The 15260-nt window shown below is 41.1% G+C and overlaps 1 protein-coding gene across 8 annotated transcripts in view; it reads right to left on the bottom strand.

The window, feature by feature from the left end:
- MAPRE2 (microtubule associated protein RP/EB family member 2) overlaps positions 1 to 15260 on the bottom strand; it is a 202173-nt gene that overhangs the window by 120696 nt on the left and 66217 nt on the right. The window contains exon 1 of one of the 8 annotated variants that reach the window (XM_060173713.1): positions 3422 to 3694. The exons of 6 other annotated variants lie outside the window; for them this stretch is intronic. In XM_060173713.1, the coding sequence (XP_060029696.1) occupies positions 3422 to 3540 (119 nt within the window). In that variant the 5' untranslated portion in view covers positions 3541 to 3694. Of the gene's footprint in view, positions 1 to 3421; positions 3695 to 15260 lie in introns of those variants that run through there. One more of the 8 variants, XM_007520952.3, reaches the window with a different exon arrangement.

Raw genomic sequence — 15260 nt, 5'->3', positions numbered from 1 at the left:
CAGCAGACACCTACCTGGGTTAAGGTATTTGGGTCACGAACCACATTTGATGTTTACTGATAAACAACTGGGGCAAATGTTATAATAATACTGCCTCCTGTTGGGAAGAGTAGACACTTGCCCAGTGACTGTGCTCTTAAGAGTCCAGTCTTGTTCTCTTGATGGCCTCTCTCATCTACAGCTACCTGCCACGTGAAGGGTGGTCTAGTCCTACAAGTCCAGAAAGAGATCTCTTTCATCATAGCTAGAAGAAGAATAGCAGTATTCTCTTTACATTATATAGCTCTGCTAAAAAAAATCTGTTTCAATCATTTGGCATTAACATTACAAAATTAGTAAGAATGCAGAGATAATCTGCACATTCAGAACAAACGTAGAAAATAAAGTCCGGGATAAAAGACAACCTCAAAAAAATAAAATAAAAAAAGACAACCTCATGGGTGGGGCATGGGGTGGAGTTATCTACCAGTTAAGGAACCAGGAAGAAAATTCCCTCTGGTCTACTCAGGGTTTACCCAAGCCCTACATAAGGACTCAAATAATTCTTTAGCACATCTCATTGTTGACAAAATGACTGAACCTACAGCCAGGAAAAGAAAAACTGAGTTAAAATTTATGTTCCAGGGGCCGGGTAGCAGCGCACCTGTTTAAATGGTCACACAAGAGTACACAAGGACCCGGGTTCGAGTCCCCCAGTCCCTACCTGCAGGGGGAAAGCTTTGTGAGTGGTGAAGCTGGGCTGCAGGTCTGTCTCTCTACATACCTCTTCCCTCTCCATTTCTGGCTGTCTCTATCCAATAAATAAATAAAGATAATTTTTTAAAAATTGTGTTCCAGTTTCCCTGAGCAACTAATTGGCAATAATATTTATTTTGGGATGCCAAAATAATTATAGACCACCTCCTAGGTAGAATAGTATGTCATATTATGCTCTGCTTAAATATAAGTGGTAGTTATACTATACTGGTCATCCATTCACTTTGAAAGAGAAGCAGACCAAGAAAAACATCAAGAGTGCCCATCTCTGTGTATACTCTTATTTTTGTTGTTGTTGTTTTTTGTTTTAAAGATTTTATCTATTTATTAATAAGAAAGGAGGAGAGAAGAGAAAGAGCCAGACATCACTCTGGAGCATGTGCTGCCTGGAATTGAACTCAGGACCTCATGCTTGAGAGTCCAATGTTTTATTCACTGCGCCACTTCCCAGACCACTGTTTATGATCTTTGTATAATACAATACAGACACAATTTTGGAGACTTGCTTCTTCATTTAGTTGATGGCTCTGCTCACTATAGTGTCTAATAATCCTATTATATAAAATACTAATGCACTGATTTTAGTGACTTAAAAATCTGTTCTTTATTAAAATTCAGTTAAAAAAAAAGATTTCAAGCACTCAGAAAGCAAACTAGAAATAATTTCATAATGTGGATTGAGTTTTAGAAAGTAAATAGAATTTTATTTCTTAACCAATTATTTATCACCAAAAAATAATATTTAAACTTTCTACTAAGTGATGTTCCTATTGCTATTTCAAGTCAGTTCATTTGAGTAATTAAAACCCAGGTAGGTAACTTTCTTTGACCCCCATGTGGGTACTAGTCAAACTCAGTCTTAAAACCAACTATAATATACATATCAGACATTAAATAATTTAGGCAACAAGGGATCCACATTTATTACCTTTAAGAGCTTAAATAAATATGGCTTAAAAACAACTCAGGGCTCCTGACTTTGTTTTTGAAATTTCTATTTTAGGCTTTGGAGTGACCACAGTGAAAGGTGAAGGAATAGGACCTTTCTAAACAAATGGGGTCTATAAAAAGGAGAGACCTAGAAGATGTGCACCAATTCTGGTTTATATTAAGAGACTTACAAGGACTTGGGAATTCACCTGCGGCCCCGCCCATATTCCCTCACCCACCCACCCACCCCACCAAAAAAAACCAAGCACTTGGAGTCTGTAGGGATGTCATGTCAACATATTAGCTGGAATCATGAGGCTGGAGATTTTTGTGACCTCATGGACACGACGGCCAAAATTAACTCCAAGTATTTATATAACTGTCAGAGATGACAGGGCAAAGGCTGCTTATAATTTATTTATTTATTTATTTATTTATTTGGAGTCAGCAAACACAGCATTTCTTTGGCCAGAGATAGGAAATGGGGGGGGGGTCCTTTTGGTACTATTATGCAACATTTACACACAGAGAATATGCCATCCATACTATCTGAATATTTAAATGTGAGATTTAAAAAAAGTTATTTCCTGTTGCTCACTAGCTGAGAGGATGCACTTTAGAGGTATGTGTGTTGGGCCTTAAGGCAAAGGCATTGTTAGTGGTTATCAAGGTAACGTTTAAAAATAACTACCCTGGTACAAAAGAACTTAACAGGAAATATGAGCAAAGCTATCAGTCTCCCTTCAAGTCTGGCCTTGAGCTGCACTAGAGTCTAGCTGCATTCTCCATTACATTGTTATTCTTATCAAACAATGCAAACAATTTTAATGAGCTTATCTACTAGAACATATTGCCAGATATGCTAATGTAAAATTGATGCCAACCATACAGGCCAGCTCATTAATCAAAAGGCTCACAATACAATGACCAGGATCTGTCTCATCCTCAAATCAGACCTCAGCAAAATACCAGGAATTACCTCCCTACTGTAAATAAGAAGGGCAGGCTCCCCCGCCCATATGTGGACCATAACTCCCAAGAAAATGCATAAAGACACGCAGTATTCCCTCCACCCCTCCCAAGTCCACTACAATCTGGTCTGTTTCTAATAAACCTTGTGTTCTACGGAGAAAATCTTGGTTAACGTCTGACACCATGACCTCTGCTGTCAATCCTTGCACCAATCAGCGAGCAAGAATTCTTACAAAGCTCCATCAATCTGGCGTTTAACATCACAGACTGCAGCTTAATCTAGAGGATTCCATCTTCCCTGCACGCGCGCGCGCACACACACCCCAGGCCCCAGGGTAAGTGCAAACATTTTTTTTTTCCTCGCCATCCTCCTGTTATCAGCCTGTTGGCACAGCTACCAAACGGTTCCTTTAAAATCTAAAAAGGAAGGAGGCAGGAAGTGTTACGGCCCGTCTGCCTTTGGAAAGGGAGAGAAATTGCATTGCCTTTTTCCCCCTCTTTTTTAAATCTATGTGGAAGGACAGAGATGGAAGGAAACCCCCCTTGGAAGGCAGCAAACCTATTCACAAAAATGCTTTCCATCTGCAGTCGTGAAGCCTCCGTGCACACCCCACATGGCACATGGAAACAGATTCCCAAATAATCGCCACCGCCTTGACAAACGCACGCCTGCAGCCTGGCTGGGGGGCCGAGTCTGCTCCATTATATAATGGGCCTGGCTTCGGCGCGCCCCCGCCCGGGCCTCCCGGTGTCACCCCATTACCTGTAGGATCGCTCCCCGCGCACTGTGTGCTTCCGGAAAGGAATGATGGTCCCGTTATCCTGAATGATGTCGTTGTTGTTCTCGCCATTTGGGGACAGGGTTTGGGTCGGCCCAGGCATTGGCGCACTCCCGTGGAAGGGAACAAACCGCTGTGGGCTGGCTGGTGAGGAAGGTGGCTGCGTCTTGGCTTCCCGCTCGCCTGCTCCTGGCGCAGACACTGCCGGCAGCCAGTTCGCTCGCCCGCTCCCTTCTCTCGCAGCTCAGGCTCCCGCCCCGCCCCGCCCTCTCGAGGTCCCGCCCACCCTGCCGTGACGTCAAAGCGCTGGCAGCAGCACCCTGGTCACGTGCCCCGGCCCGTCCCCATAGCAACCCGCTAACTCATCACCTCGCCTCCCTTGGTGCGGGGCTGAGGCAACCTCGCCAGCAGCTCCAGGCAGGCACCGGGCAGGCCTACATCTGGCATGTAAAACCCCGGGCCACCGCCTGCCCCCTCGCAGACTCGCCTTTTCTAAAAAGCAGCTCTTCCTCTAACCATTTCCTTTCCGACCGGCGCTCCAGCTGCAGCTGTGTACACAAAAGAACCAGTCCAAGTCCGGGGAGAGGGTGTGGGGGGCCCTTTAACTCCTTCAACACCAAGTGCTTGTACCATTAAAATTCAACGCTGTACGGTTTGAGAAAAAAGATTTTAAAAAATTTTTTAAATTAAGGCCTACTGGCCTGCTTCTAAAAAACATTTCAGATGAAAGGGTTAAAACTGTCACTGTCCTATGCACCATCCTCCAAAGAACATTAACCTCCCTCCTCAAAGAAGCCCCAACCCTGAAAACCTAAGAGAAAACTGTAGTTCCTTCTATCAATGGTGCATTTGCTTTAAAATCATGAAGATCAAATACCATAAGAAGTTTCCCCAAAGAGAGACTTAAAAAAGAAAAAAGATAACCACCATTTCAGAACATTATAGTTACTCAAGACCCCTCAATTCAAATTCTTATACTTCTTCCCAATGCAAATAACGTAATTCCTTGCCATTATCTTTACTGAATTAAATAATTAACCGAACACCCAGTTGGGCAGGGGTAGATAGTATAGTGGTTATGCAAAGAGACTCTCATGCCTGAGGCTCCAAAGTCTCAGGTTCAGTCCCCAACACCATCATAAAGGAGAGCTGAGCAGTGCTCTGGTAAGAAGAAAAAAAGAAAAAGAAAAACTAACACCCAGTTTAGTCTTTGCAAGCTCTCAGCATCCAAACTGTTCTACGTTATTGTGATGGAGTTGTCAAATGCATTGGCTACTAGGCAGGTACTATTTTACCCCTCTTTAATTTTCCAAGATTTACTTTGAGAAGGCAAGCAAGAAACTGAAGTCAGAGCATCATTCTGCTAAATGCTGTGCTCAGGTTCAAATTTGGGGTCTCACCCATGCAAGTCCAGTACTCTATCATTGAGCCATTTCACCAGCCACTGTTTTCCATGTCTTGAAGAGTAGCCTAATAAGATTAAATAAGTTGCTCAAAATCACATAGCTAAGAGCTGACATGTTTTAATCAATGTGACCGGACAATGGTGAACTCATGTGAATTCAATAAATGTTATAGGTGGTCAAGATAAGAATCAGTTGGGGGGGGGGGGAGCTGGGCGGTAGCCAGTGAGTTAAGCACACATGGTGCAAAGTGCAAGGACCAGCTTAAGGATCCGAACCTGTAGGGCAGGTCACTTTGCAGGCAGTGAAGCATCTCTGCAGTTGTCTATCTTTCTCTCCCCCTCTCCATCTTCTCCTCCTCTCTCGATTTCTCTCTGTCCTATCCAACAACAACAACAGCTATAACAACTACAACAAGGGCAACAAAATAGGAAAAATGGCCTCCAGGAGCAATGGATTCATAGTGCAGGCACTGAGCCCCAGTGATAACCCTGGAGGCAAAAAAAAAAAAAAAGATCAATTACACTATGTATGCTCTTAATATGACTACTGTGAAAAACTGACTAGGAATAAAATGTCAAGTACTGTACAAAAATTGGCCTATAAAGTCTGGATAGAACCCTTATGTGTTCAATACTTTCTTAAGAAAAAAAAAAGAGAAAGAGTTTGAAGGATTTTCTGCATATCAAGTGTGATCTCTGCCCTTTTATGAGATGTGATGGAGAATTGGAATGTAAAAGCTGTAAGTATATGTAACAGAAGTATTGGGCAATGGCTCACCCTTCTACATTTTATGGATTACCAGCTTTATCATTTTGTGATACAGATATCAAAAACAAATAAAAACTGTCATCCCTGACAATACTCCAGCATATCTCCTTGCTAATAAGCTATTTCTGGCATAAAGATTCTAGAATTAGAATCAAATGGTTTACAATCCAGATGGTGATGATAATATGAAACAAGGAGCACTCTCCTGACCCCGCACACACACACACTTTATACTCTCTTTTTGGGTTTTATTTTTCTCCTTTCCAGTGGATTCACAGTGCAAAAGTAGATTCCTTCATATTTTAGGCTTATGTGAGAATTCTTTTTGCATACAATAAAAATGTGATTCTGTTTTTTATTTCCTATTACTATTTTAAAAACAGAAACACGAAATGCCAGCAGATTTAATGATTTATCTATAGTCATGAAGAGTTACAAATTTAGTCCATGGAAAAGGTGTGTGAGAGTGTTTTCAGAAAGAATGCAATTCTAATCTGAAACATACAAGGTACACAGATAAACATATCTAAGTATAAGATATAAATTCTGGCAGGGGGTGGGGGGTAGACACCATAATGGTTATGCAAATAAACTGTCATGCCTGAGGCTCTGAAATCTCAGTTTCAATGCCCCGCACCACCATAAACCAGAGATGATCAGAGCTCTGGTAGAAAGAAAGAAAGGAAGAAAGAAAGAAAGAAAGAAAGAAAGAAAGAAAGAAAGGGAGAGAGAGAAGTCGGCAACAAGAGGGAATAAATAAATAAAATAAATATTAAAAAAAAAAAGAGAAGTGGGGGTAGATAGCATAATGGTTATGCAAAAAGACTCTCATGCTTGAGGCTCCAGAGTCCTAGGTCCAATCCCCCACACCACCATAAACCAGAGCTGAGCAGCACTCTGGTTAGGAAAAAAAAAAAGAAGAAAGAAAGAGAGAGAAAGAAAGAAAGAGGGAGGGAAGGAAGGAGGGAGGGTGGGAAGAAAGAAGGAAGGAAGGCAGGAAGGAACGAAGGAAGGAAGCAAGAAAGAAAAAAAGAAAAGAAAATAGTGCAAGAGTGAGAGAGAAACATGGAGTCTTGCTCTGCACAGTGATCTCAAGGACATGGAAGTGAAGTCATTGCTGTAGAAATCTGTGCTTCCTCTTGTGATTCCAAAATTGTCATGGAACAATTTTCTTCCTGATTTGTTCCCTTTCACAAAAGCACCCTTTTTCTTTGGGGACAGTGTGGAGTTAAAAGACAGTCTAGGGAGTCCTGTGGTAGCGCAGCAGGTTAAGCTCAGGTGGTGCAAAGCGCAAGGACCAGCATAAGGATCCTGGTTCTAGTCCCAGGCTTCCCACCTGCTGGGCAGCCTCTTCACAGGCAGTGAAGCAGGTCTGTGGTTGTCTCTCCCCCTCTCTTGTCTTCCTCTCCTCTCTCCATTTCTCTCTGCCCTATCCAACAATGGCAGCATCTATAGCAACAATAATAATAACTACAACAGTAGAACAACAAGGGCAACAAAAGCCAGTAAATAAATAAATATTTTTAAAAACTTTAAAAAAGACATGTATACTGAATGTGGATTAAGTTTTTATCCTATGTATGCATAAAACAATGTGCATACAGATTATTGTCCTGTATTTCCAACTGCCCATGGGAAAATGGTTCTTCTTACCAAGCAAAATGACTATAGTTGAGGCTGTGGAGTCAGGCAGATCTGAGTCCCTGGCTGGCTATGTAACCCTCAGAAATTATTACACAGCTTTAAGATTTGGTTTCTCAGAGCTAGGCAGTGGCGAACCTGGTTAAGTGTACACTCAGCGCTCAAAAGCCCAAGTTCAAGCCCTGCAGGGAGAAAGCTTCACGAGTGGTAAAGCAGGGCTGCAGGTGTCTATCTCTCTCTCTCTCTCTCTCTCTCTCTCTCTCTTCTCCCCATCTCAATTTATCTCTGTCCCTATGCAATAATAAATAAAGTTAAAAATTTTAAAAAAGGAGGAGTCAGGCGGTAGCGCAGTGGGTTAAGCACAGGTGGCGCAAAGCTCAAGGACTGGCATCCAGGTTCCAGCCCCCGGGTCCCCACCTGCAGGGGCATCACTTCACATGTGGTGAAGCAGGTCTGCAGGTGTCTTGTCTTTCTCTCCCCCTTTCTGTCTTCCCCTCCTCTCTCCATTTCTCTCTCTCCTATCCAACAACAACGACATCAATAACAACAATAAAACAACAAGGCCAACAAAAGGGAATAAATAAATATTGGAAATTTCTTCTTTAATTTAAAAAGGGCTGGGGAGACAGTATAATGGTTATGCAAAAGACTTCCAAGCCTGAGGCTCCAAAGTCCCAGGTTCAGTCCCCAGCACCACCATATGCCAGAGCTGAGCAGTGCTCTGGTAGCTCTCTGTGTATCTTTCTCTCTGTATCCCTTTTTCACTAAAAATAAATAAAATATTTTTAAAAAATTTAAAAGATTTGGTTTCCTCATTGATGAAATAGATATAATAATCTTCATTGTGGTGTTGCTTAGAAGACTGAGTTATATATTTGGAGCAGTTAGTACAAATGGGCTTAATGACACATTAATGATAGGATTTTAGAAAAGCATTTAGTTAGTTAGCTAGTTGGGAGAGAGAGAGAAATAAGGAGGAAGGGAGGAAAGGAAGGAAGGAAAGAAGGAAGGAGAGAAAGAGAGAGATAGATAAACAGAGAGAGAATATCAAGACCAAAGCTCTGTTCAATTCTGCCTCAGGGTGTTGCTGAGAATTGAACACAGACCCTCTGAACTGTAGGCATGAAAGTCTACACTAGTGACAAATATTTTAACAATATGTTAAGCACACTTTAAAAAATATTCATTCATGTGGTCTGGGAGGTGGCTCAGTGGATAGAGCATTAGATTCTCAAGCATCAAGTCTTAAATTCAATCCCTGGCAGCACATGTACCAAAGTGATGTCTGGTTCCCTTCTCTCTCTCTCTCTCATCTTCATGAATAAGTAAATAAAATCTTTTTTAAAAATTCACTCATGGGTGGGTGTAGATAGCATAGTGGTTATGCAGAGACTCTCATGATGGGGGCTCCAAAGTCTCAGGTTCAATTCCCCTACACCACCATAAACCAGAGCCAAGCAGTGCTCTGGTAAAATTATATATATTTTCATTCATTCATTCATTCATTCACTCATTCATTTGGCACTCAGAACTGGATTTCTAGTGGACTAGGTCTCTCTCTCTCTCTTCCCCTCTACCTTCCCACTCAGTTCCTTTGTCTCTATCTACAGTAAATATAGAAAAATGGGCACATGGGGTTGAGCGCACATGTTACAATGCTCAAGGACCTCAGAGCCCCTGGTATGAGGAAAACTTTTTGAGTGGTGAAGCAGGCCTGCAGGTCTATCTATCTATCTATCTATCTACCCCTACCATCTTCATTTCTGGCCATCTCTAGCCAATAAATAAGGATTATTTTAAAAAATTAAGAAGAAAACTATTCATGTAAAAGAAAAGCTTTTAAAAAATAAAAAGAACAGAGTACACAGTGGCAGGAAATAAAGCAAGAACCAAGTGGAGAAAAATGCTATGGCTAAATTAAGGGACTTAAACACAATTCTATTTTTTATTTATTTTTTATTTTTTTAAATTATCTTTATTTAAAAAAATTGAGAGAAGGAGGGAAGCTAGAAAGGGAGAGAGAGACAGAGAGATACCTGCAGACCTGCTTTACCACTTGTGAAGCTTTCCCCCTTGCAGTTGGGGATCGGGGGCTCAAACCACGGTCCTTGTGCACTGTAGCATGTGTGCTCAACCAGGTGCACAACCACCCAGCCCCTCAATTCTATTTTTAAGGTGTATCTATTTAGTCAGAGTACAGTTAAACTCTGGCATATGGTGGCACCCTGGATTGAACCTAGGACCTAGAAGTCTCAAACATGAGTGCTTTTTGCAGAATCATTATGCTATCTCTCTGACCCTGACCTCAGTTCTAAAGGTCAGGAAGGATGAAGTGCTTCTGGGAAGAAAACCGACAGTGAGATTTACATCATCAAGAAGATAGGTGTTGGGAGTAATGTGAAGAATTAAACAGTGATGAGAGCCTATACTAAGACATAGGTCTAGGGATGCAGACATAAGCACAGATTTGAAATAAACAGTAATAACTGTTAGAATCTGTCAAGCAACTGGATGTGAATACAGTGGTTGATAAGGATTAAAGGTGAGCAGTAAAGGAGAAAGAGACATTTTAAATGAATCCTAAATTTATGGCTTGGGTAACCAAGTGGCTAATGGTATCATTTATCAAACTAGAAAATACAGATTGAATTGAAAGGTTTTCAGTGTGTGTTTTAGACATAAAGAAGTAGCTATAACATCCTAGTGAGGATAATAAATACACATGTGGGTATTCATTAAGTCTCTATTGAATAAGGGAATAACTGTGCCTTTTAACATTTGAGATGTCTGCCTTGGGGATACATATGGTTTGGCAAAATAGATCTCATAGGTATAATTTGAAGATTGTGTATTTTGATGCTCTCACATAAGTAAGATCTTACATGGAATTCTTTCAAAATCAAGTGGTTAAAAAAGGAGTCCTGCAGGGTTAGTGAGGTGGCTCAGTACTAGAGAATGTGCCTCATCTATGTGAGACCCTAGGTTTGATCTCCAGCACCACATGGGAAAATGACAAAGACAGAACATGTGGAACTCCAAGGATGGCTAGAGTAGTGTTTTGGTCTTAAAAAAAAAAAAAAAAAAAGAAAGAAAGAAAGAAAAATTTGGCTAGGGATTTGGCTGAACAGAAGGACACAAATCTTAAATATGTGAAGCCTTGGGTTCAGTCCATGGCACCGAGGAAAGAGGAGGAGAGTGAGGAGAAAGAGGAGGAGGAGGAGAAGAGGGTTGGCAAGATAGTTGAAAAGCATACTATGCCTCCTTTGTCATGTACACAACCCAGGTTCAAATCTGGTCATCTGTACTGGAACAAGTTTAGGTGCTATGATGTCTTTTCTTCTGTTCTTATTCTTTCTCTCTCTTCGGCTATCTGAAAAAGTTGGACTGGAGTGATATATATATATATATATATATATATATACATACACAGACATATTGTCTGCACAAAGATTCTACAAAGTATAGGTAGGGTGGCATTATAGCATAATGGTTATACAAAGAGACTTTCATGCCTGATGCTCTCAAGTCCCAGGTTCAATCCCCTACACCACCATAAGCCAGAGCGGAGTAGTGCTCTGGTTAAAAAAAAAGAGACAAGTTTAATTGACAACTCTAAGACCAAATGCCACTGAAAGTTTGAATTAGAGAAGGCCAGAGATGCTTACTAGATTTGATGAGGTGTTATCAAAGATACTTTTAAGGTTGCATGTCAGATCTAATACACTGATCACTGCTGGAGAAAATAAAGAAATCTAGGGCTCAGGTTAAGTACACAAACACTACAATGAGCAAGGACCTGGACTCGAGCTCCCAGTTCCCACCTGCAGGGGGAAAGCTTCACAAATGGTGAAGCAGGGCTGCAGGTGTCTCTCTGTCTCTCTCTCTCTCTGTCTCTCCTTTTCTATTTCCTCCTCCCTCGCAATTTCTCTCTATCTCCATCAAATTTAATAAATAAAGTAAAAAAAAGAAAATAAGGAAATCTACATGTAAGCAAATTGCAATCCTTTGCAAAATCACTACTATTCTGACAAGACCAACCTAGTTAAGGAAGGCAATATTCAAATTAACTGTCATTATGTAGTATCAAGAAACTAACTAAAATCAGTAGTGTTTGCTAACAAGCTCCCAGAAATATTGGAAGGGGTCAACATGTTAATGAATGGATATCTGTTAGACACCAAACAGATTCTACACTTGAGCCCTGATTCTTGTGGAGTCAGAGTAAACCTCCCCTCAATAAGGTAAAACACGTGATTTAAAACACATGTTTGGAGAACAGAGCAGGACACTGTCATGAAAGCAACAAGCAGAAAAGGAAACCAGCATCAGTCCAAGAACACAGGTCCAATCAAGGATGATGAACTGGGCACCAACCCAGGTCTTAATTTTTCGAGCTCCTCGGTTATATTACAGCACAACCTTGTTTCTTTTGAGATCTGGGCCAAGTGAGCACCAATTGTTGTGTACTGGCAGAAATTACTGTCTCTGCTTTTCCAACACATGAGGCTCATCTAGAACAGTGATTTCACATTGCCTTTGATTTAAGAAACCCAAAATACAATAGCAGAGACAATATAAAATTGTTATCCAGGACTGGAAGTTAATCCTAGTTCCATCCCAGAAGCATCTATTCATCACAACTGCCTTTTCCAGGTTAAAATGTGTTCAGTGAAGCTGATAATCACTGCTGTCAAAGACTTTCACAGCTGTCATGCCACCTTAGATGAGGGCTTCCTTAGATTGTTATCACCTCTGAATCCATACAGAAGATTCCACTTAGCAGTCACCACTGCTGCCCTGGGACAAGGAGTTTTTTTCATGTGTATGCCCTGGGATGTTTCTCCATAGGGAACAGTTATCAATCAATGGTTTAAAATATGCTCTACATTGAAAGTGATGGCAATAAACAGATGCATTTTTTTCTATCAAAACCGACAAGCCAGTGCTGCTTATCTTCTAGTCACATTGATGGAGAAGAAACATACTTGAGATTGGTTGTAGTTCACTGCTTTTAACCTCTAGGTTCAGAAAATTTTACTAGACCTCCCTGTAAGTCTGATGAGAATTTTATGGCATGTTATATACCTCCAGAATTTTAGTAATAGTATTTTATTTAAAAAAATGAGTGAGTAATACTTTCCCTTAGATGAAGAAAGGACTCTTCAAAGTCAACCCAGACAGATATACTCCTCAAGGAATGATATTTGAGGCTGTCTTTATAGATTTCTTTTTCTTTTTTTTTTTTCCCTCCAGGGTTATTGCTGGGCTCGGTGCCTGCACCATGAATCCACCGCTCCTGGAGGCCATTTTTCCCCCTTTTTGTTGCCCTAGTTGTTGCAGCCTCGTTGCTGTTATTATTGCCATTGTTGATGTTGCTTTGTTGTTGGATAGGACAGAGAGAAATGGAGAGAGGAGGGGAAGACAGAGAGAGAGGGGAGAGAAAGATAGACACCTGCAGAACTGCTTCACCGCCCGTGAAGCGACTCCCATGCAGGTGGGGAGCCGGGGGTTCGAACCGGGATCCTTACGCCGGTCCCTGCGCTTTGCGCCACGTGCGCTTAACCCACTGCGCCACCGCCCAACTCCCTTTATAGATTTCTTATGACCATGCTGGGAGGCTCATGAGGCAGAATTCGCCAAGCCTTCTCCCCGTTCACTGGTAAAGCTATAAGGACTCTATAATATCAGAACATGCCATTGCATAAGATAAGGTTTTTCTGTGTTGGAATTTCTACCTCAGTTTGCTCCCCCCATCCTGTATATTCCTCAATTTTGGGCTTAGTTTTGTGGAACAACTCAGAGGACATAATGGGAACGCATTTAAAGACACTCCCAGAGCATGATGCTTTCTGTAATCATTCAATCAAATCTGTGCAATGTGGGGTTTCAGTCTATTAAATAAAATGTGCTTTTGAATTATGCCATCTGGCTAAATTTAAGAGCTTGAAATATGTTTTCCATAAAAATACAATGTGATAAATGCTATGATTAAAAATGTATTAAGTATCACAGGAACACAGAAATGAGGCAACCGTGTGGTTAAGCACTTACATTACAGTGCACAAGGACCCAAGTTCAAGCCCCTGGTCCACACCTGCAGGAGGAAAGCTTCATGAATGTTGAAGCAGGACTGCAGGCCCCTCTCTCTCTCTCTGTCTACCTATTTCCTCCTCCCTTCTCAATTTATCTAATAAAAATAAATAAAAACTATTAAAAATTCTCTCTATAAAAAAAAAAAGGAAACAGGGCTGGGTGGTGGCACACCTGGTTGAGTGCAGATGTTACAAGGCACAAGAACCCAGGTTCGAGCCCCTAGTCCCCACCTGCAGGGGGAAAGATTCATGAGTGGTGAAGCAGGGCTGCAGGTGTCTCTCTATCTCTCTCTCCCTCTCTATCATTCCCATTCCTCTCGATATCTGGCTGTCTCTATCCAATAAATAAGTAAAGATAATAAATTTTATTATTATTTTTTATTTCTTTAATAAAAATTTTTTTAAAAAAGGAAACTAGAAAAATCCACACAAAGGCAGTGTATGACATTTGAATTGGGGCTCAATCATTCCCTGAGTAATATCATGCACCAATTATGTGGTGAGAACAATTCTAGGTACTGAAGACAGAAAAACAAACAAAAGAAACAAAGTTCCCTGCTCCTGAGGAACTTGCACTTGAGTGTGTGACTGTGCATGTTGTGTGATGGGGGAAAGGCAGAGGGGTTATCAGGAAGGTCTGAAGGGACCAGGATGTACAGGTCTTTAACCACTGTAAAGACTTTGGCTTTCACATCAAAGTTATAAATCATTAACTTGTAGCACTGTTCACAATGCTATTTTGAGACATGGTATTCTTTTTAATGACAACAATATTAATAGCCATGCCTAATATTTGCTGAGTACTTTTTATGGGCTAAGTGTCACACTTTACATTCTGGAGGCATTTTAATCTTCACAGAAACACAATAAGGTTGGGGTGATTTTAAATCTCATTTGTCAGAAGGCATAACGAGTTAAACAATAACCTGATCACCAGCCAGGAAGTAGCAAAGCCTGGCAGGCACATGCCTGTCAGTCTTACTAATTCAGGGGATGTGATAAAACTTGGGCGTAGGAATGAAAAACTGAAAAATAAATAAATAAATAAATAAAATAGAATAAAAAAAAAAAAGAATGAAAAACTGCACTGGGGAATATCAGGGATGAGACAGAAGGACCCAGAGATAAGAAAATATCCACAGCTGTGATGGTGACAGTTCAGTCTAGGGAGCCAGGAGGTGGAGCCAGGAAAGGCCAGAGGCAGAGAGATCAAGGGTGGGGTCTGGGACTGTTCAGGACAGAAGTACTCTTGGGAGTTTCAGAAGTGGTAGGATAAGCACTGTGGCATTCAGTTAAAGAAAAGGCAGAGTACGTGGTCTGGGAGGTGGCACAGTGGATAAAGCATTGGATTCTCAAGCATGACGTCCAGAGTTCAATCCCTGGCAGCACATGTACCAGAGTTATGTGTGGTTCTTTCTCTCTCCTCCTATCTTTCTCATCAATAAATAAATAAATTCTTTAAAAAAAAAAAGAAAAAGAAAAGGGAGAGTTGAGGGGTTGAGCAGTATGTGTCAGTGATAAGAGAATGATCATGATCATTCTCTCTTTTTTTCTTAATTAATTTTATCTACTGGATAGAGACAGCCAGAAATCGAGGGGCAAGGGGGTGATAGAGAGGGAAAGAGACAGGGAGACACCTGCATCATTGCTGTTACCACTTGTGAAGCTTTCCCCCTGCAGGTAGGGACCAGAGGCTTAAACCTGTATCCTTGTGCAACCTAGTACATGTGCTCAACCAGGTGTGCCACCACCTGCCCCGTGAGAACGAGCATTCTCTTAACCTTTTTTTTTTAATAGTCATCAATTTATTTATTTATTTTTATGAAAAATATATTTTATTTATTAATGAGAAAGATAGGAGGAGAGAGAAAAAGAAGCAGACATCACTCTGGTACATGTATTGCTGGGGATCAAAC

Source organism: Erinaceus europaeus, chromosome 15 (genome assembly GCF_950295315.1).
Source record: "Erinaceus europaeus chromosome 15, mEriEur2.1, whole genome shotgun sequence".
In the NCBI taxonomy this organism is placed as follows: Eukaryota; Metazoa; Chordata; class Mammalia; order Eulipotyphla; family Erinaceidae; genus Erinaceus; species Erinaceus europaeus.
Note: the sequence above shows the minus strand (reverse complement) of the source record. Positions and strands in the feature narration are given on the sequence as shown.